Below are 23,417 nucleotides of genomic sequence, written 5' to 3'. Positions count from 1 at the left end.
GTTAGGGCCGACCGTTGGATCAGTTCAGGATACCGCAAGCGCGAACGGCGTAGTCCGAGGGATGCGCTGGAGAGACTGACCCACTAGACAGCGCTGGTAAGGATGCCCCACTGCACCGTCCCTCTTCCTTACTACAGAAAGGTTACTCAAGCCAGGTTTCCACTTTGCCATAACAGCATGCTAAGCTTATGTTTATGCACACTCATTCGTGGTACGTAATGAAAATTCATGTGATCCTAATTACAATAAATGTAAAAAATGTGGTGCTCTTACAGTTACTTGTACAGCATTACTGAAAGGCACACAGCATCATTGAAAGGCACAGTGAACTATTTTGTGTCTTTTATTTAGCTTCAATTACTACCTCATTCGTCACTGCTGGCATGTAACTGTGGAACTGGAGTCTAGCTCACCAGATGCACACTGTTCAAAGTTGACATCATCACTGGACACGTATTCAGACATCATGGCACGTGGAAGGTTTGACTGGGGTTTTCACACGAAATGACAATCAATAGCATTGATGTATGTTTCAGATGGTATGAGAGCACTGAAAGCTTTATGAAACACAGTTACAGTGCTAAGGAAGACGAAGGCATAAACACAAAATGCACATGACAAATGCTGGTTGCTGAAAGCTGCACTAGTTGGCTGCTAGCATTATGAAGCATGGTTACAGAGCTACAGAAGACAAAGACATTTTGTGAATTTCATGTTTATGTCTTCGTCTTCCTTATTGCTGTAACTATGTTTCATAATGCCTGTAACAAACTAGCCCTACTTTCAGCAATAGCTATTAGCGATGAAAGCTCACTGCACAGAAGTATCAAAAGTAAACATGAAGCACAGAAAGTATCTCTGCCCAATTCACACATGCTTAGGGTGGCGCACAAGAGCAGACACTGCCTATGGTAAGCGGCGAACATTTCATAAATAGATGTACACAGGGAAATGTGCAACAAAAGAAGCTGTGGGATGCCGGTATATGAATTTTGTAACAACACTGACGGTCAGTCAATGCGTTTAGCTCTAGCAGACTACCAACTGCAGAAGTGACAATCAGACCAAAAAAGGACCTCGATTCGCCATGCCATATGCCTCTATGCACCACACTGATACTGCTTGGAGATGGAGTCGCATAGGCTGTGCAACTATGGATGGCAAGGTATGCACTTAGGAAGAAAGTGTGTGGTCAATGCATGGATAATTTTCTTAATTTTGTTTTTTACATATTTTACATACTTTACATATTGCGACCCCAATTTAGGGGTGCAGCCCTTACACAAGAATATACAGTATACTCAGAAAAATATCTATCACTCATGGTACTTTAATTAAACATGGGTATCCATATAATGCAAAACAATTTTTGACAGCTAGAGTAATGCTACTGAACTTAGTCGTCTGCTATACTGCTATTCATTGCACAGTGCAATGTAGCAGCATAACAGACCACTGAATGAGCAGGAGTGAGTGCCAAAACACCAAGATGTCCTGCTCCCATGTGACCATCTTCTGAGTCATGACACATATACCTCCTAGGAAACGAAAACGAAATGCGTGAAAAAGCTATTATAGTAAATAATCTAGGATGCTTTGAGGATGCATCTAAGACGCTAAAAATGTCATGTATGTGCCATCAATTTTTCTTAGAAAAGTATCTGAAAAATGGAAAAATTTCATAAACTGAAGCATCAACTTTAGAACTCTGTAGCTCATAAAAAAGATTTGTAAACTGCATCTATTGGCACATATCAAAGGTGAACAAAATTTACGTATATATTATACGCGGCTCATATACCACTAATTTGTAAGACTTTTGCCAAATCCACTCACACAACGTAATAATTTCTCTTAAGCTGTAAACTAATGAATCACAGTTTTGTGTTTTATCTGATATAAAACATACATTTCACAGGATTGGGATATCTGTTTTTAGTGCGGTTACTGAGTTGTAAATATTGTGCTTCCATATTTCTTGCACGTACCAATTTTCGGCAGTTTTTTCAAAACAATTTTAGGTCGTAAATCAATATTTTGATCCCAACAATTCTTAGCATTTAACTTTCTCTCTTAAATGCAACAAATTTCATTCAGATTTGTTCAGCAGTTGTATAACGAAAGCATTTCAACATTTGACATGTATTTAAATATGGAAATTTGAGGTGGCATCCAGCTAAAGTTTGCCCTAAATACTTGAGTACTCCAACTCACACATGCTGCCTAAAAGAGCCATAGTTTCTCCTCTCCGAATGTTCTAGTTTCACATTATGAACCTACTTTTGGACTTGCATTTTATGTCAGAACTTAAGGAAGAAAAGCCAACTACACAAAATGTAGATAAAACAAAAGTATGCTCACAAATGTTGACGAGGTGAAAGACATTTCCTGGCGACGTGGTAACATCCACTGAATCTCCAGTGGGGCTTTCAACTGTGGGAAGGGGTGGCACAAAGTTGTCCAAGGGAAGCCCGGGCACAAATACACTGCGGCACTCAGGCTCAAAGGCGTCCAACATATCCCAGTCAAGTGAGCGCTCAGAGTAGTTTCCATTGGACGAAGGTACCAGGATGCTGCTGCTTCCATTAAGAGGCCACAGTAAGACACAAGTGGCACCAACACCAGATGGAAGTCGAAGGGTAGCTGCCAAGTGCTGTGCATCAGCATCTAGGTTCCACCTATGCAGGAGAAACGACATTTCAATCACACTTCTTAATATGATAGATATGAACTTCAATAATTTTAGCTGGTGTACTAGTTGGTGATGCATTACCGTATAGACTCATGTAAGGGCTGCACACGTGTAAGGGCTGTACTAATGTAAGTGCTGCACCCTTGTAATGGCTGCACTCGTGTAAGGGCAGCACCCCCAACTTGGCAATTTCCAATGGAGAAGCAATCGTGTTCAGTGCCCCGATGCCGCAAGCACGCATCGGTGAATTTTCGTGCGGTGTGTGCTTCCGCATGCCACTACTAGATGGCAAGAGCTGGGGTGTGCAGAAGTCGCTGGCTGTGCCGGCACCATTTTGACCAAAAGGTTCGGTCCCGTGTAAGGGCCGCACCTCATCAAAGTTGTGAAAAACAAGTGCGGCCCTTGAATTTCATATCAAGTTCTGCAGGCTGTCTCTCAATCTTTCTGTCTGATCCACATCGCTTGGTCCCTGTCATCACCAGCGCAAATTGCAAGGCCAGCACGGTAGCACTTTGCATCCGAGGAAAAAGTGTTGCCTCCTGATGCAGAAGCCTTGTTCAGAAGCTTTCGACCTATGCCTAGTCATGGTCAGCCCTCTGTCCTGTCCCTTTTTGGTTTTTTTCCTGCGTGTGTATGTACTGTAACACTGCTACAAAGAATGCATAACCAACTAGCTCATTAGCAAACATTAGTGAAACAAAACAATCTTTATTTAAAGCAGATTCAGAAGATTTTTACTGAGGGGAAAAAAAAAAAGGGAAAAGTCCTGGGACACTTGTTGAACATAGCCTTCTTTTTTTCTCGTACTGTGAACAGCACTATGCAATTAAACTGCCTATGTTTTGAAACCCTGTAGCAACCTGCGCTGATTGTTGATTGTATCAGGCCGAGTGTGCCAGAACACCAAAAAATATAACAATCACTGTATCTACGTATGAAGCATTAAAGCAATGGACAATGCCAACCAGTTCCAGAGAACATGGGAGTAGACTAAAGCTGAAACTGGTAAGCTTATCAAACCACACACAGCTCACCCATGCAGAGATATTCCCTTTTGAGAATCCTGTAGCCGGTGCATACACAGATATACACGCATGCATACACGCATGCATATAGGCAAAGCCAAATGTGATGGAGCAACTGATGGAGGGTCTCGGATTGTCACTAGTATGGTGCCCATGCAAAGTTAGTTTTAAAAGGGGGTCTGCCAAAATCAAAGCACAGTGTATAGCGTTTTCATGTTTGCAGTACTATACCACCTGAGAATCACAAATACTGCTGCACAAAGTATCTGCATTGAAAACACAGGACTGCTACCAAGAGAATTCACATGTTTTCATGTATGTTTGCTACAAAAACTAAGATACAACTAGCACTGCATAAGTTATTTGGGTTAAAGAGGCAAATTCCCTGTAAAAGGCTTCATTGCAGAGACCCACCAAGCATGTGCCATATAGTAAAATGGTTGGAGCTTTATATTTCCCCTCATTACACAGACCACATCACAGTAAGGGCATTCATTGTATAGGCATTCAACTCTATTCCAGGGCAGCCTCACTGTCTTCCACATGCATCATTTTAACCCTTTGGGGTCATTTCTCGGGCTCCTCCCACCAAATAGAAATATTGGTTCCGGTGAGATGTCAGGAAGTGCCTGACACGTGCACGTGCTCACATTCGCCAGTTATTTGGGTTAGTAACGCCAGCTTTCGGGAATTTTTTCAACTAATAGATGCACTTTTCAATGTCTCCAGAAAAGGGCAGCCCTTATTATTTTTTTTCATTCCTTGATGCTTGAAGGAATTTTCGCATGATTTGTGGCATGAAGCGCCAACAGAATGACAACGTTTTCTGTGCGTGTGTTTTATGGACGAAATTCACATGCATTCAGTGAATCAGAAGATGATTTTAGTGCGGTGGATGAATATATTTCGCCTTCAGATGGTCAACAAATGTCCTTGGATGAAAGCACTTTAGGAGAAAGCAACAATGAGGACCCTACAGGCCTGCAGCAGAAATCCTGGCCTCCACCCAGGAAAGTGCTTTGAGCGCTATCGCACAGTGCTCAAGTACTGTTGAGAGCCTAAGAAATAAATAAATTTTTTCTAAATAAATCACTCAATATGCTTCTGTATACCTGATTAGAGCAACAATGAATTAGGTAAATGCTCATGACCGCAAAGGGTTAATGCAGAGGACAGTTCTCTTCCTATGCACAAAACACCACAACATAGGTGCCTAGATGCAAATTCCAACACTGTCCTCCCAACCGAAACACAAAAAACATAAATAAGTAGCACTGGAAACTTGAGGCTACTCACTTGGGTCGGGGCTCGTCTCGAAATGCATAAGGAACCACGTTGCCTCGGGGTTGAGTGTAGTTGTAATACCGGGATGGTGACAATGTCAAGGGTGGAGGGTCCTCAACATGAGGTGCTGTTAGAGCCACTGACATGGCAATGCTGACGAAAAAGGCCGGCAGCAAGATCTGTGAGAAGAGGCCCTTCCAGTTGCGTCGGGTGCAGTAGTAGCGCTTAAGCAGGATGGCACTCAGCTGCTGCACCAGCAGTAACTTTCCTTCCACCCGGCGACCATTGCTCACCCAGCTGCCGCCAGCTGTTGGCTCCTCCCCTGTTGACAGGGCCCACAAGGCATTGGGCACAGAAACACGGAAGCATGGGAAGAGCAACAATGTCTCACAAAGAATATTGCATAAGCACAGCCTCCCTCCAACTATGTGTTTTTGTACCCGGGACATCAGATATACTACAAGTGATAGACGGTACAAGTACACAGCCCTTTAAAAAATGTTTACACTTGAAGAATTCAACGAATACCACAAGGTTGATTATACATAAATAAAAATGATGGCAGCACACCACATCCCCTTCAGGCGCCCTATCTCCACATTTGTGGACGCAGCTTGCTTCTGCCGGTTCTGTCAAGAAAAAGCAGCAGCTTTGGGTGAATTGAACCCCCTGCATGTTCACTATGCCTTGATTTCACTTCCAATGTGCTCTGTACTGCTACAAATGACAACTTTGCTGGAGGTACTACCATGTTTGACGGGACGTTTGATGTGATGTGTTCTGGCAGCAATGTATAAAAAATAATTTTTATTTGCTCGTAATGCATACAGTCAATAATAAAATTCTGCAAATACTAAGTCTGTGATTGAGTATTTATATGCCAGAACAAAGCATATTGACTGAGCAATAAATATATAATTAATTACTCCCTAATTATGATGACTCATCAGAAAATGCACAAAGCACCATCCTACCACTTTTTCTTGCAGTGCAGTGTCGAGTGCGTTGGTAGGAAGTTGTGTATATTTGACCGATTTATACACACTCAATCATAATTCACAATTTGACGGAAATCATGGCATGAAGGCTACACCTGCTTCTTCTGGTGCAGAAAGTCAGTGTGTGTGCTACAACTTTCCATTGGCTATAACGAATATATTGCATACTGTTTAAGGCTGATAATGCACGCTCACGACAGAATGTTGAGTTCCCTATAAAAAAAATGATGAAACGGAACTGTGCATGTTTTCAATGCTTTCAGAAACCAAATACATCCCCATAGAACGCTTTGGTTACCTAGAATAAAGTTAGGAAATTACTGATGTATGCTATTTAAGCATACAGTACGGGATTTGACAGAACCGAGACCTTCACAGCACCCACAGACACAGTGGGGATTGGACTAGAATAACTTACACATTCATGTTAGTTCAGTAAATGAAAGGTCATGCCAGAATCAAATCTGAAACATACACCTCCTAAAATGGCTGATTCGTGATTCAACTGCACAATCATGTGAATGCAGTCCTCAAGATGGCAAAGCATGCAAAAGATGGCACCTATTACCGCTGATTTAGCATGGTTTCTAAAATCTCTTGTAGATGCAAAGAGCAAAACACGCTAGTCTGAGCTAAACTAGTCTAAACTATCATCCAACAAGTGACAGTATCAATCAAGAGAATGAATGAGACAACGTAATGCCACATTTGCCTTTAGTGTTGAAGAAGACAAATAAATACACAAGGTGTGTAAATAAATACATACAGGGTGTGCCAATATTTGAAATTTTAAATACAAATTGAATAAACTTTGCTATTCAATTTGTATTTGATCGATTCAGCAATTTCCTATTCAATATTGACGAATATTTGTTACTGTTCGAATATATGGGAAACAACTAGGGGTGTGCGAATAGTAGTTTTTGAGATCAAATTGAATACGAATTGAATAGGGCTCAGAAGCAAATTGAATACAAATCAAATAGTGCCAGAAGCAAATCGAATTGAACAATGAATATTTTTCATATAGTTTGTGAATAATGTACAGCCTTCTCACCATTAGTACCAAAGAATTTTCACAGCCTGGTACTCACAACATTAGAAAGTTTCTGTCAATTACACTGTGCATTGTTAGCATGCTTCATTAAACCCCCCCCCCCCCCCAAAGGGAACATTAAGAACAAATAACTAAGCACTTTATTCTTAAACTCAGGACTCTTTGGAGTATATGCAGTCATAGATTATCATACAATGTTTAGAAATTAATATCTGTGTAAACTTTCATGGCCAATTCAGAAATGTGTGCCATCTGTGATTGCCAGAGTGAAAAAAATCACTTTTTTTTACAATTTGAAAAACTGCGATAGATGGCGCCACTGTTGCATAAAGTATGCTGCAATGAAATGTATTCATATTTAATCTGAGGAGAGGACACAGACTCTGCATCTATAAACTGTACAAAACACACACTGCCAAATGATGTGTCTAAACATTTTATTGCCGATGATCTTGTTTAGCTGGAAAAGTCTGGCTGTTTGATCAGTGCAGTGTGCAGTTCACTACAATGTCCACTGTGAATGGGATGAAAGTCATCACATTTTTCCTTTAATTTCATGTTTGATCATGTACAGTCATCAATGTAAAGGATTCAAAAGCTATTAGAAAAATATTCACATTTTTTTCAAGTGACCATTCTATTCAGGGACCTAATCAAATAGTGACTATTCAGTTTAAAAACAGAATGGAAAAGAATACTTGATTCGTTATCAGAAAGTTTCAAATATTCGCACACCCCTAATAACAACAATTACTGCAGTCTCAAGGAAGAGAAACTATTGCAAGTGAGGACTGTTGTAAATGATTCTGCAGCAGAAAGCCACGGTTGTTGCCCAGAGCAAACACAAGGGGAAGATAACTTCCGCTAAAAATGGTATAGGTAGGCATAAAATATAGGTAGCCTGTATACAAATTTGTTGTTTCGACATATGCAAATGAATTTATTATTTGGCTAGACTAACCATGTTTGTATCCCTTTAAAACAATGTGTGATGTTGTATAGTATGTTTAGTATGACAGTCTTCTCTTACTCTTTCAATGAACACAACACTCTACGTGCATCTGGTACGTGATGCACTGTTCCCTTGTTTCATTACTTGTCATGATGTACCCGATAAAGAAAAACCATTGTTTCTAATAGTTCCACAGCTCACAAGGTATACAGCTGTGAACGGCTTTCATGCATGTATCAAATAACGTAGAAAGGGAATTACGAGATGAAAGGCATAGAGCTTAGGTAACCAGAATAACTATCCAGTTGGTAACTCTGCACTGGGGCAAATAATATAAAATAAGCCTCTTCCTTACCAAAAAAAGCTCCATGCAAACTGCATATATTTGTGGTCGATTTGATTATGGAATTTTACTATTCAAACATTCCTCCAATAGAAGTGCATCCAAGAGCCGACATCACGCAAGTCGTACTTGCAACACCACTCTCAATTGTGCTTGCGGCTAATCAGCCCCACTGAAACTTACCTGTGTTTGTATATCCATTCCACTGACTGGCCTCGTCAACATCACCAGCACTAGACCCCGACAGTTCAGCAAGACTATACCCAAATTCTGTCAGTGGCTGTTTCTCCTCTGCACATGTGCTGCTTTCATCGTGATTCGAAGAAACGGCCTTTGGCTTTATTGGGGATTCATCATAACCTGCAGCAAGCATAAGAGTACAATGCACAAAGTGAATTTTAAATTGAGAGACCAAAAAGATGCTTCATTTTCCCTACAACAGCGCTATGCTTAATGAAGCGTCTTTTAGACAGATACACATTATATGTATATGTGCATTAATGAGTGATTAAAGAGGTAAATTAACTCATGTGTAGTGGGGAAGAGAGTCCAGAAATATTGAGAGTGAATGACGAAGTCCGGCAGCCCGGAGAGAGCAAGACAGTGACTCTTGAGCCAAGGCTGTTTTGTAAATAAACCCCCTTATAGTTTGGCAGAAAGTTGTCAGGTATTTTCCCAGTTTCGTAACCTGGAACCACGAAGCCGTACCTTACCTCCAGCGTCAGCGATGCCAGAAGAAACCACCACGCAAGTCCCCTCCAGACTCAAGCTACCGTGTATCCCGGCGTGCTGCCTCAGCGTCACCCACCGATATTCAGGGGGACTGACGATCAAGACGTCGAGGACTGGTTGGCAACTTACCAGAGGGTGAACACAGTGAACAAATGGGATGATGCAACTAGACTGACCAATGTAATCTTTTACTTGACCGGCGTCGCCTGTCTCTGGTTCCGAAATCACGAAGCGGAGCTTAATAATTGGGCGTCGTTCAAGACAACATTTTCCGAAATCTTCGGCCGCCCCGCGGTTCGCAAACTCCGCGCCGAACAGCGACTTCGTGAACGCACTCAACAACCTGGTGAGAACTTCACCAGTTACATTGAAGACGTCGTCGACTTGTGTAAGCGTATAAACCCGTCGATGAACGAGTCGGATAAGATCAAGCAAATCCTCAAAGGAATAGCCGATGACGCATTTCAGATGTTATTGGCCAAAGACCCACAAACCGTAGCCGATGTTGTCAGCTTGTGCCAGAGTTTCGACGAATTGCACAAACAACGCGCCCAAACTCGACGCCCTATGGAACAGACAACTCGATCGCGGCGTTGACTCTGGGCGACCAGAATGCACTGTTGCTTCAGATCAAGCAGTTCATACGTGAAGAGGTCGCCCGACAGCTCTCCATTTTATTGAGCACGCCCGAGCCAGCCCAGGCACAACATATGGCCCCAGTCATACGCCAAGTTATACAGGAAGAGGTCACTGACGCTTTGCCTTTCGCTTGTCCGCCACCTCCGGAGCCTGCGCCCTTGTCGTATGCGCAAGTCGTCGCTGCCGGGTCGCCTCGTCAACCGACCTATTCTTCCGCGTCGGCACCCGTTCGGCCCCCATCAGTTCCGTTCAGCCGACCAGTCCCCACGAACCCATGGCACACTGCGGACAATCGTCCTATATGTTGTGGGGATGCGCGACTCTCACGCGTCTCCTATAATCCGGCTTCACCGCGTGGCTAAGCGCCGGCGGCAGTCGTGGTGGTTGCAGCGCATTGCGAGAGATGGCGCGAGTGTCGCGATGCTAACGCCACCGAACGGTGGGGTGACTTGGGAGAAAAAGGTCGAAGGCGCTTCCTCTTTGGCTTGGGATCGGCGACCAACATGCATGAACGCTTCGCGCGTGTGCTGGCCCGCTTCGAGGGACCGTCTCGCGAGGCTAAGAGCAGGACACTGGTATGGATGAACACGGATCGTTCGAACGCGCCACCGTTTGCGTGACTGTACACGTGAACGACTAGGCGATGGTGTCACAGCATGGGGCGAACATATTCGCTCGCTATCGGGTCGCGGTGAGTTGGACTTCCTTGATTTGTGGCACGCCCATGTGAATGTTCTATTGGTAGTAATTCGGCTCGTGTGTATTAGTGTATGAAAGGTGCAATAAATGCCCTTTTGATTGTTTGCACTACTGTGTTGTCGTTCCTTTGTCCCAAGAGCATGTGTGAGACCCCACAATGTTATTTTTGCGGTTATGCAGGACATGAGGCACGCTTCTGTTGCCGTCGCCCTCCTGTTCCAATAGACGTCATGTGACCGTCTGCGTACGATCCTGGGCACTTTGACGGCACAGCGCAGCTACAACAAGTGCATGCCCCAGCTACCCGCCGATCTCCATCCCCCCGACGTCGCTCTCTTTCACCTATGCGCCGTCGACCCTGCCCTTCTGACGCGGAAAACTAAACGTCAAAGTTCCCGAGGCACGAACTACATCGTCGTCGAAAAATTAAAGTCCTCGAATTTCTCCAGCAGACCTCATCGACATTATTGTGGATGCCTTTCGTACCCTTGCACTTGTGGACACTGATGCTGCCGTTTCAGTGATTGATATAAAACTTTGCCGCTTGCTTCGGCAGGTTACCATGACGTCAACGGGATTATCCCTCTGCACCGCCAGCACACACCATATTCAGCCGTCAGTCGCCTGCATAGCCCGCGTCATCATTCAAGATGTTGTTTATCCCATTGAGTTTCTTGTGCTACCGGCCTGTTCGCATGATGTCATTCTCGGTTGGGATTTTCTCTCTCGCCACCATGCTGTTATTGACTGTGCTCGTGCCAAGGTTGCGTTCTCTGCGTTGTGTTCCGTGTGGTCTGCACCTACAATAGAAAAGTTGTTCGTCGCCGATGATACGAACATACCACCCAGTAGTACAGCCCCTGTCCCCATTTTCTGTGCAGCTATTCGTGAGTCCACAGTTCTCTTTACACCCTCCAAGACTGTTCAACAACCGCAGGAATCTCATGTTGCCCTTTGCCGTTCTCGACATGCCCAACGGCGCTACATCCTTATTTGTTACGAATCCGTTGCCGGTTCCCTCAACCTTACTCCGTGGAGAGTGTATCGGCACAATTCAGGTATTCGATGTATCCTCCATCTTCTGCCTTGACGACGTGGACAACTTGCACCTTAGTGCCCCGACACCTTCTGCCGGTACGCATGATCGCCCACCTTTAAGTATGTTCGGCTCCGCCATCGACGACGAACTTGCAGAGGCGCACCGCGAGGAACGCTTACTGCAATGGAACAGTATGGCTGCACGCATACTGTTCTCCATCCGATTGACACCGGCTCACAAGCGCCTCTGCGACAGCGCCCTTACCACGTATCCCCTGCTGAGCGTGAGGTGATCGCCGAACAAGTCGACGACATGCTTCAGCACAGCATCATTCAGCTGTCCTGCAGTCGCTAGACGTCACCTGTTGTTCTTGTCAAGAAAAAAGACGGCTCAATCCGCTTGTGCATCGACTACCGCCGATTGAACAAAGTTACACGCAAAGATGTGTATCCCCTGCCACGCATTGATGATGCCCTGGACTGCTTGCAAGGAGCCGAATTATTTTCATCACTAGACTTAAGGTCCGGTTATTGGCAGGTCCCTATGGCACCATCCGATCGCCCGAAAACTGCCTTCGTAACTCCCGATGGGCTGTACGAATTCAATGTTATGCCCTACGGCCTATGTAATGCCCCGGCCACATTTGAAAGGATGATGGACAGTGTCTTGCGTGCATTGAAATGAAAGAGCTGCCTGTGCTACCTGGATGACGTCGTCGTTTTCTCCCCTGACTTCGACAGTCACCTCCGTCATCTTCATGAGGTACTGAGCTGTCTGACGCGCGCAGGCTTTCAGCTTAACATCAAGGAGTGCCGATTCGGAGCTCACCAACTCACCATCCTGGGCCATGTAGTCTCGAAGGAGGGTGTCCTTCCCGATCCGCAGAAACTTTGTGCTGTTGATGAATTCCCAAAGCCTACCACTGTGAAAGCGCTTCGCAGCTTCCTTGGTCTGTGCTCATACTTTCACCGCTTTGTGAAGAACTTCGCTTCTATAATAGCACCACTGACGAAGCTGCTCACCGGCGATAGCTATCTGTTTGGTTGGTCGCCGGCGTGTGATGAGGCTTTCGCAACATTACGTGGGCTGTTGACTTCACCGCCCATTCTACGTCACTTCGACCCTACCGCTCCGACCAAGGTACACACGGATGCTAGTGGGATCGGCCTTGGTGCTGTCCTTGCCCAACACAAGCCAGGCTTCTTTGAGTACGTAGTTGCCTATGCGAGCCGTGCCCTTAACAAGGCAGAGTGCAAGTACTTGGCTACAGAGAAGAAATATTTGGCAATTGTTTGGGCTTTGCAGAAATTTCGCCCTTACTTGCAAGGCCATTCGTTTGATGTTGTCACCGATCACCATTCGCTCTGTTGGCTGGCTTCATTAAAGGATCTGTCGGTTCAACTTGGACGCTGGGCGCTACGTTTACAAGAATTCGATATTCGCGTCATTTACCGCTCAGGATGCAAGCACGCCGACGCTGCCGCACTTTCCCGCTCGCCCGTGCCTTCTGACGTCGCACCTGTTTCCCTTTCGGCAACTTCCTTCGCTAACATCAATATCACTGACATGCCTTCAGAACAGTGCACAGATCCCTGCATAGCCTCTTTGATCGACGTTCTCTCTATGCCTTCGATGACACCAGCCCCACAGCTCTCTCGCACTCTTCGTCACCAAGTGCCTCATTATGCGCTCCAGACGCCATGTTGTACCGCCGCAACTTCCAGCCCGATAGTCGAAAGTGGCTTCTTGTTATACCTCGCCATTTGCGCACCGATCTAAGCACGCACTTTCACGCAGACCCACAAAACGCGCCCGCTGGCGTTTTGAAAACTATGATAGACTTTGCCAGTGATTCTACTGGCGTGGAATGTACACATACGTCCGCAAGTACATTCATTTCTGCATTGAGTGTCAATGCCGGAAAAAAATCTCACACGCCTGGCCCATTACAACATTTGCCATGTTCCGCTCGGCTGTTTGATAGAATCGGCATAGACCTGTACGGGCCCCTTCCTTCCACCCCTGCGGGCAATCGGTGGATTATTGTGGCCGTCGACCATCTCACTCAATATGCCGAAACCACCACTCTTCTAACAGCTTCAGCTCGTGATGTTGCCTTGTTCATCTTGTGGGGATGCGCGACTCTCACGCGTCTCCTGTAGTCCGGCTTCACCGCGTGGCTGGGCGCCTGAGGCGGTCGTAGTGGTTGCGGCGCGTTGCGAGAGATGGTGCGAGTGTCGCGATGCTAACGCCACCGAACGACGGGGTGACTTGGGAGAAAAAGGTCGAAGGCGCTCTCTCTTGGGCTTGGGATCGGCGGCCAACACGCACGAACGCTTCGCGCGTGCGCCGGCCCGCTTCGCGCGATCGTCGCGCGAGACTAAGAGCAGGCCACCGGTATGGACGAACACGGATCGTTTGAGCGCGCCACCATTCGCGTGACTGTACACGTGAACGACTAGGCGATGGTGTCATAGCATGGGGCGAACGTATTCGCTCGCTATCGGGTCACGGTGAGTCGGACTTCCTTGATTTGATGCGCGCCCATGTTAATGTTCTATTGGTTGTAATTTGGCTAGTGTGTATTAGTGTATGAAAGGTGCAATAAATGCCCTTTTGATTGTTTGCACTACTGTGTTGTCGTTCCTTTGTCCCAAGAGCACATGTGAGCCCCCACATCTGGCTGCCCAACGTGGACCTCTTGGGGCATCGGACGATAATTTTGAGCTTTGCTCGGTTCGAGACAACCTTTGTTTGAACCGAAGCATATTCCTAGCGTGGATTTCGATCGCTAGCGTCGGCGGCGTGCTTTCTTGAGCAAGGCGACGGTTGCTGTAGCGTGTTTGAACTTTTCAACATGCTAAGCCTTTTCGTGAGTGTTTTGAAGTACACTCGTCGGTACGAGAGCCACGTGGTCTGCATCCTGGGAGAGCGATGCCGAGCGCCTGCGGAGCATTGCGAAGCCTGAAGCGAGTGAATACGGAAGCCTCGTGGGTGGTCCGAATTTCTTATGTAAATAGCTTCTTCTATCTCTTTGACTTCGGAAGTCGCAGCTCAGGGAGCCGGGTGGCCGCGGGCCACGGGTGCCGCTACGGGCTGACTGGTATTGCGGCCTGGCACCGGGCGCTCCGACACCGTCTGGGATGGTGGGCGCCGTCAACTCGGATGCTGTGTGCACCGTGTGGGGTAGGATCACCTCACAGAGCTAACGTCTCTTCGCGGCTGCCTGTTGTGCCCATTTTGGGTGATGTTTTTTTTTTTGGATGCCGGTTGTTGTCAAAGTAGCGACGCATTAGGCCTGTCGCACGTTGAGGGACACAACCTGGTGGACCGTGGTGTTGAGGTGTCGCATATTGCTTCCCTCATTAGTTCGCCTCGCACGAATTGAAATTCTTGTTCGACTCAAGAAAGTAAGCTTTGTTCACGTGAACTTAGTATCTGAAATGCCGCCCGAAATTTCGCTAGCCGAATTGAACATCGTACCACGTGGGCGATGCGTATGCCGAATTCCTCTCCCTTGCACTACTTTAGTGTTTGTCGAGTGCATTGAGTGTACGCAGCGTGAGTGGAGTCACCCCTGGTTTGCTGTCACCTGCACATCGTCAGCGCTGCTGCCCCGGACTACAATCGAGCTACTCCAGGCGATGCAGATGCCTGTGGCCAGTTCGGTGCAGAGATTTCAGCGGCCGCCTGTGTCCGGCTCGCTACCCTCGGCGGCTGGGAAAAGAGTCGGCAGTCACCAACGGCTACAGCGGCTCTTGCCGGCAGGGCGCGTCGGTGTGAGCGACGCTTGCTCGTGCCGACTTTTGCGTCGCCATTTCCGGAGTCCTGTGGTGGAGTCGTGCCATCGAATCTGCAGAGCTGGTGCTGTGACCAACGGACGCCAGCGGTGAACCCCAGAAACAATGTCGGCTCGCATGTTGTGGATAACGTGTGGACATTTCCTCGGCGGCGCCACTGTCGCATGTAATAACTTTTGTTCGCGATGCGTGCGTTGATAGACCTTGTGAGATGTTTCACCGGAGTATGTGTAGTGATTTAAGGTTGGGGGGATGTGGGGATGCGCGACTCTCACGCGTCTCCTGTAGTCCGGCTTCACCGCGTGGCTGGGCGCCGGAGGCGGTCGTAGTGGTTGCGGCGCGTTGTGAGAGATGGCGCGAATGTCGCGATGCTAACGCCACCGAACAGCAGGGTTACTTGGGAGAAAAAGGTCGAAGGCGCTCTCTCTTGGGCTTGGGATCGGCGGCCAACACGCACGAACGCTTCGTGCGTGCGCCGGCCCGCTTCGCGCAAGGCTAAGAGCAGGACACCGGTTTGGACGAACACAGGATCGTTCGAGCGCGCCACCGTTCGCGTGACCGTACACGTGAATGACTAGGCGATGGTGTCATAGCATGGGGCGAACGTATTCGCTCGCTATCGGGTCGCGGTGAGTCGGACTTCCTTGATTTCTCACGCGCCCGTGTGAATGTTCTATTGGTAGTAGCTCGGCTAGCGTGTATTAGTGTATGAAAGGTGCAATAAATGCCCTTTTGATTGTTTGCACTACAGTATTGTCGTTCCTTTGTCCCAAGAGCACGTGTGAGACCCCACAATCTTGCGCAGTTTCGTTCTTCGCCACGGCGCGCCACGCGAGCTGCTTAGCGACCGAGGGCGTGTGTTTCTTTCGCAAGTCGTCCAAGAGCCTCTCAGTGAGTGCAATACTATTCATTGCACCACTACAAATTATCATCCGCAGACTAATGGCTTGACGGAGCGCTTTAACCGAACACTCGGTGATATGCTCTCCATGTACATAGCCTCCGACCATGCTAATTGGGACTTGGTGCTTCCTTTCGTTACGTATGCCTACAACACAGCCACGCAAGCCACCACTGGATTTTCCCCTTTCTTTCTACTATACGGATGTGAGCCATCTTCCACACTGGATACCATACTTCCATGCCGCCCAGATGCATCCAAATACCGCCCAGCCTCAGAACTCGGTCGATGTGCCGAAGAGTGCCGCCAACTTGTACGCTCATTTACATCCGTGACACAAGGCCTTCAAAAAGAGCACCTTGACCCGGCTAAACCTGCCCCTACCTTCCCTGTTGGCTCGTTTGTATGGCTTTCAATTCCATGCCCAACCCCTGGTCTCTCGCACAAGTTTGCAGTGAAATATCATGGTCCCTAAAGGATTGTTCAATGCACGCCGCCGGTGAACTACGTCGTCGAGCCTGTGACACCTCCCACTAACAGACACTGCTGCGGTCGTGAAACAGTCCACGTGAGCCGTTTAAAGCCCTACAACAATCCTCTTGTCCTTGCATTGCCTTAAGTCGCCAGGATGGCTCCTCTTCACCGCCGGGGCCAATGTAGTGGGGAAGAGAGTCTAGAAATATTGAGAGTGAACGACGAAGTCCGGCAGCCCGGAGAGCGCGAGACAGTGACCGACGCTCTTGAGCCAAAGGCTGTTTTGTAAATAAACCCCCTTATACATGCTAAATTATTTAGTAGGTTACTTAAGTGTAATAACTGCATGACTATTACAGAGATCTCAGTCAAAGTGTGGTGAAAAATAAGCTCAATAAATTTGGTGGTGGCAACATCACAACAAACTTTTTAGAGCAATCGGTCAAGTGCCTTTGTTTTTAATTCTCCCTTTACATCTCTCCCAGTGCCATTGACTACAGGTATAATTGGAGCCATAAGATAGTCAGCTTTAATTCTTGGTTCTTTTATTTTGTCTACTCACAGCACCTCTAACACCACATATGACTGCATAGACTATGTCACTAATTTGCAGTTCGCATGCAAAATTGAGCTTAAGCCTTCGGCCTTCAACTGCACTTTTCTCTGTGAGTGATTACCCAATTCCACTGAACAATTGCCAACAGAATCCCAATAGAGTAATCCACCAGTCTAGGCTAGCTTGATATACGTTTTCAGTATCACTGAACAGTAACAAATATAGATAAACAAGTGACAAATATACATGTACAGAGCTAAGCGATTGAAATGTGTTTCTTGGACCGCATGGTGGCCAGTGCCTTCTGCCTCACCGGTGCTGGATGATCACTGAGGGGCCATATGTAATCACAATGCATCACAAAGATTCGTACTTTCATGTAATGCAAAAATGCATAAGCTTGGCGTCTCCAGCGCCCACCAGTGGCAGAAGAAGTGCCAGCAGTCACAAGCTCCGAGTATTCATTTCAATCGCTGAGCACTGCGCATGTAAAAATCTCTATTTAGAACGGCAATAGCTGCTCAAGAGAACCGCAGTGTCAGCAATTACCAGGAGCTCTTTTCTCACTACCTGCAGTCACATAATGGCTCATAGTCATTTTCAACATGCCAGCGAAAACATCTGCTACATTACATAGCTTTATATTAATTTTAGGAATAAAACAAACCAAACGAAAAAAAGAAATGAAATTTGAACAATCGCCAGGAGTCAACAGGCTAAAGTTTTAACATGCAAGAATATTCAGCAGCTACAGCATTAAACACTTGCTACTGATGTAGTGCAGCTCTAGTGTAGCTAACATTTCCCATGACAGTAACTCTTGACATCAATCAATGAAGAGAAGGATTACGCTACTTTTTGACAATGTAAACAAAAAGCTCGTGTCCAGCACTAGTAAAAGTCATGGAGGGAAGTCTTCTGCAGGGCACACATTTTTCTTTTTGTTCACATTAACAATGAAAGCGAGTTATGTGTCATGCCATTGCCTACAGGGAGCTGATCCACAGAAAAATCTTTCAGAGATCTAATAAAAATGGAGATATGTGGCACTGCCATCAACCATAGCATAGACAAAAGTAATTGACAGCCCAACCATGTCAGGTACATAAGCGAGTTCGTGTAAGAAGCCTAAACTAGAAAGGCTGCACTAAATTATGTGTTACAAAATGAAAGAGAAAACATTTCCTATCACTTTTGTAAACTTCCTTCAAAAAGACTATCAGTGACAGTGCTTGCTTGTGGTGGCAACACTTTCTTTCTGCTGCTTGGCATATAATACTAGTTGAAAAAAAATGTGTGGTGTACAGGAACATGCTCCTGTCAGCTGCATTGCAAGCATACCAAAATGATCAGGAAATCATTTTTGTTTACATACAGTGGAATCTCATTGATATGATTCTGCAGAATACGTTTTTTGGGATCATACGTTTTTGTTCATTTCCCAGCCAGTGTCTTATAGGAGCCATGTATTTCAGATAATACGATTTTAGGATGATACATTTCATCTTCAGGTTCCCGTTAAGATCGTATCAACGAGATTCCACTCTAATATGATGATTTTTACATTTATTAAAATTTACTAAATTTGAATAGGTAAGGGGAACACAACATAGTCTACAACTTAAGATTTGAGACAAAGCAGTTTCTAAATGTACACTTGAATTCACTGATACTTGATCAAGCATGATGTAGTGCTCGGATTCAATGTTGCCTGTTATTCAAGTAAGTCACACAGCTTTTAGTGCTATATAATACATACGATGAGGTTCATATCATGTTATCTACTGCTATCATTTATACCTACTAACCAACACCAACAAGAATACGAACTGTGGGGACGCACGACTCTCACGCGTCCCCTGATGTTGTTTTCCCCGCATGGCTCCCGTCTCCTGTAATCCAGCTTCGCCATGTGGCTTTTTGGCGGTTGGTGTGGTTGCAGCATATTGCGAGAGATGACGCGAGTGTTGCGCTGCTAACGCAACCTAGTGGTGGGGTTACTAGGACGCAAAAGGGACGAGGCGGTTCCTTTTTTTGGCTGGTGATCGGCGAGCGGACTAGGCATTGGTGTCAAGCATGGAGTGAGCATATTCGCTGACTATCTGATCGCGGTGAGTTGGACTTCCTCGATTTGTTGCACGCCCATCGGAATGTTCTGAGGGTAGCAATTCGGCTAGCAGGTGTATGAAAGGTGCAATAAATGCCCTTTTGATTGTTTGCACTACTGTGTTGTTCCTTTGTCCCAAGAGCACGTGTGAGACCCCACACAACAAACTCATTACATTATAGAACTTGCATACACGTGAAATTTTGCATACACGTGAAAAAACTCACAAAGCCATATAAATGTGAACCTATCAAGAAAAGCTTTATCAATTGACAATTGTTTGACAGTATACTATTGCTCATAGGTGTGCATAGGTACACAAAAACCATGTTTAGTAACTTTCCACTGATCTCTGCAAAGAACATCCAAGCAAATTGTAAACGTCCTTTGTGTTCCACTTTCTCAGCACCTGGACGAAGGTTGTCTTGTGTTTCCATGACTTTCTGTGCCCTTTGAGTGTGATGCCTATTACTGCATTTGCATGTTAGTTAACATTTTCTTCTCAGCAGACACATTCAACAGCTTTAGTGAGGAAGAGTATGGATAATGAGTTACAGGTGTCCTAAGTGGTGTTTTCTCAGTGTATTAGTGCATTATTATCTCATGTATTCATAGTAATGTTTTCTGCCAAGATATCTATCATAGTACATTCAAATAAAACGCCACTGGACATTTTACATTTTTTCTTCCAATTCTTTGTTCACATTGTTCCACACAATAAAGACAAACTCCAATTTGCCTTGTGGTATCAAGCAATGCTGTTTTATAGGGCAGTGAGGATCACTGAAGCAATGAGTGATTCGCACCATAAAACCGTACACAAATACCAAGGATTCTACAATGACATTAACGTGCTCATGAAACCTAAGTTGACCATCCACATACACGTCAAGAAGTAGTGTCCTCAAAGCAGTAACCCGAATACACTGAAGACTCTTCATTTGTGAATGATAAAACAGCACTTTTTGAAGAATTTAAAATAAGACCATTCAAAAAGCATGTTGATTGCATATATACCTTTTTGAACAAGCACATGGTCATTATGTTCTGAAATAGGTATGAACAGTTTCAAGTCATCTGCATATTGCATACCTGCCAACCTGTGAACTTTAAAATTCATAAAAATCCCGCAGACAAGGAAGGGATTAGCACCCATATGAAAAAAACTTCGCCTTGACCACACACCTTCTGTGACATAGACATACACTTTATTAACAATAACTTAGCTTTAGACACAGCACAGAAGCAGTAGCAAACTTGGCACAGCAAAGACTGAGAAGCAACATATTGTTTTTAGATCCCAGTAACTTTTTCAGTGACTTTGCTGACGCTGCTTCAGAAACTTGCCTGAATAAACTTGCTAGAACCAATTAAGTAGCCTTCTCATATATGTTGTCTTATGCTGGCACAAGGAGGCAGTGCAATTATCATCCCAATTTCTTTTTCTGCATGCATTTTTTGGAATCTCGCACCGGCCCATCTTTCAACAGCTTTGAAACTTTGCAATAGGAAAGATAGGTGGGCTAGTTGGTATTGCAACCTAGAGCATAGTGAAGGCGAGACACGGAGAAAGTGACAAACACGCTTGTATAGTGGGTCACCTTCATGTCTCGTCTTTTCTGTACTCTAGGTTTTTTCCCTTTAAATCCTTCTCCTGAAGTGTATTTATTTTTCTTAAAACCTGACGAAACATACTAGAAGAATGCTAGCAAACTTGAAAAAGGGAAAAATCGAGAGGCAAACATAGTCAAAGCAACAGGAAGGCAGTTGGTACTGTAACATCCGTAAAATTGTAGAATGTGCTCAAATTCGTAAACTTTACAAAAAATATGGAAGAGTTGGCAGGTCCGATATTGTAATATTCCAGCTCTTTGAATTACAGATGGTAAATCATTCATGAAAATATTGAGAAGTAATGGAGCAATTATTGATCCTTGCGGAAGCTTGTACATGGCCTTAGAGGGTTCAGAGGGAATGCCCGAAATGCGTACATAATTTTTACGTTGACGCACATGGTCCTAGAAAAATGCACATAATGGCTCGCTACCTTCAAGTATTGGCTTGCTACCTGACTCAAGTTTGAGACCCTTGATTTATAACATTAAGAGGGTACTTGCTCAGTTGTTCACCATAAGTTATAAACATCACACAAATTGCAGGCCACATTACATGTCTATCTTTTCTGTCTGTACTCCAAATTACAACGCCCTCTTCAGTTATAAATGTGACATCTGACCAGCTTACATACATATGTCTAAAGTATGGCTAGGCAAAGATAATTGGTCAACACAAGCATAAAGTAAAAACTGGCTCAGCTAAAAAAATTTGCTCACTGCTGCGCTAATATTCTAAGAATGTGAGGAGCGCAGATATATGAAGTGAACTCACTTTCAGATTCAGAATGACTAGCCTCCTCAGCCACTTTGAGAAAGACTTCTTCGAGAGTTGTGTTCTTGATACCATAGCTGGACACACCCAGGTCTGCCAAGCTGGTCTCCAGTGCAAAGAAGAGCTTTTCAAAACTTCCCTTCCGCAACTCAAAAAGTGGCAATATATAATGCAGCTCATGCTGTGTTTCAGACACGAGCACAGCTGTTTCGACATGCTGTCGGATGAACATTGTAACAGCCTTCTCACAGCACTCTGAAATGCAAATTTACACAACATGCAGTTACACCCAAGACGAAAAATGAAGTCCTGAACAACAGAAAAATCAATGGTGTACATGCCTGGACAGTCCTTCAAGAAAATAAACTTATATTTTCGAGAAAATAAATATCAATATATTAGTTTACTTTCATTTCGTAAAGAGAAGAAAGTTTTATGCAGAGTGGATATGAAGCAATTATTATTAGCTATTGGGGATGGTAAATACCTGATACACAATGATTCGTAACACAAATGCTTTTCAAGGGCAATAAGCTTAACACCGAAAACAAATTGAGTTAGGTGGTATCCCTGTGCAATACACGGCTTATGGGAAGCAGTATTTAGCAACGCCACAGCAACTCCTAGATCTGCATACACCCCTTTCCACATCCCTATTTTTTTCCATGCTGTTCTTCTATTGGATATTTACAGCAGGCAGCATATGAAACCCCACTAAGCAGCTGAGAGCTGGGACCGAATGAACAATTATTTGTAACTGCTAAAAGTAAATCCTCTTGCACTTGGTTATACAGTGTTTTTTTTTTTTAAGGAATTTTTAAAAATCGCTTGTGGTAGATAACATATTTCTAGTAAAGACAGACATACTTGCACGAGAAATCTATGTGCATAATCGACAAATTAAAAAAAATCACTAATTAAGTTTTTTTAGCTGATTACTTTACAGCACATATTGCTATTAACAAATTGTAGCCGGTGAGTTTGCAAGGCATATCTACTTGGTACGAATTCTGAGGATCACACGGGTTTCAAGATATACACCATCAAACTTGCGGTAAAAATTCCACTTACTTTTTTAACAAAATGCCATTTTATGCACTGAAGCAAAAAATAAATGGGATGCCTATGTATTTCATTGCACATTTTGGGAATGAATATGATGGAACTGGTGTAATCCTGAAAATTTGTTCCAGGTGCATTGCCTTGCAAAGTCACCAGGTACAATGCGTAAATTGCTATATGTGCCTAAAGTAATTAATGAAAACTTAATTAGCTATCTTTTGTTAGTTAGTAGAATATGCACTTGATTTCTTGTAAAGGTAATGTCGCTCAAGGACTAGAATTATGCTATCTGAAACAGGAGATCTAGAAAAATTCTGTATAGTCTTAAAAAAAAAGTTTTATTTTAACTTCATTTTAACTGCTCAACTCGAATTGTTCCCAGAGGCATGTCTTTGGGCGACATCTCGCCTGTAAACGATTGCGAGATTTCGACTCTTGATGTCGAAATTCCGTCACGGGAACCTCCGATTCACCGACTCTCACAGACGAACTTAGCAAGATGATTACACCTGACCTTCTTCCTGCACAAGCTGCTGACCTCCGCCATCTCTTGGAAACTTACTACAACATTTTTGACCTTGACGGCTGCCCTTTAGCGCAGACATCAGTGGTCACCCATTGTATTTACACAGAAGATGCCAATCCGATACGCCACTGGCTGTACCGTGT

The 23,417-nt window shown here is 44.8% G+C and overlaps 1 protein-coding gene across 1 annotated transcript in view; it reads right to left on the bottom strand.

Annotated features, from left to right (window-relative positions):
- The window catches only part of LOC119436435 (ATP-binding cassette sub-family A member 2-like), a 342,759-nt gene that overhangs the window by 142,197 nt on the left and 177,145 nt on the right, over positions 1 to 23,417 (bottom strand). Inside the window, exons 28-31 of the mRNA XM_037703279.2 lie at positions 21,687 to 21,941; positions 8,535 to 8,711; positions 5,014 to 5,323; positions 2,362 to 2,678 (exon numbers count right to left, since the gene is read on the bottom strand). Of these exons, the coding sequence (XP_037559207.1) occupies positions 2,362 to 2,678; positions 5,014 to 5,323; positions 8,535 to 8,711; positions 21,687 to 21,941 (1,059 nt within the window). The remainder of the gene's footprint in view (positions 1 to 2,361; positions 2,679 to 5,013; positions 5,324 to 8,534; positions 8,712 to 21,686; positions 21,942 to 23,417) is intronic.

This window comes from Dermacentor silvarum, chromosome 1, assembly GCF_013339745.2.
Source record: "Dermacentor silvarum isolate Dsil-2018 chromosome 1, BIME_Dsil_1.4, whole genome shotgun sequence".
Taxonomy (NCBI): domain Eukaryota; kingdom Metazoa; phylum Arthropoda; class Arachnida; order Ixodida; family Ixodidae; genus Dermacentor; species Dermacentor silvarum.
The sequence above is the reverse complement of the archived record's forward strand: the minus strand, read 5'-3'. Positions and strand labels throughout refer to the sequence as shown.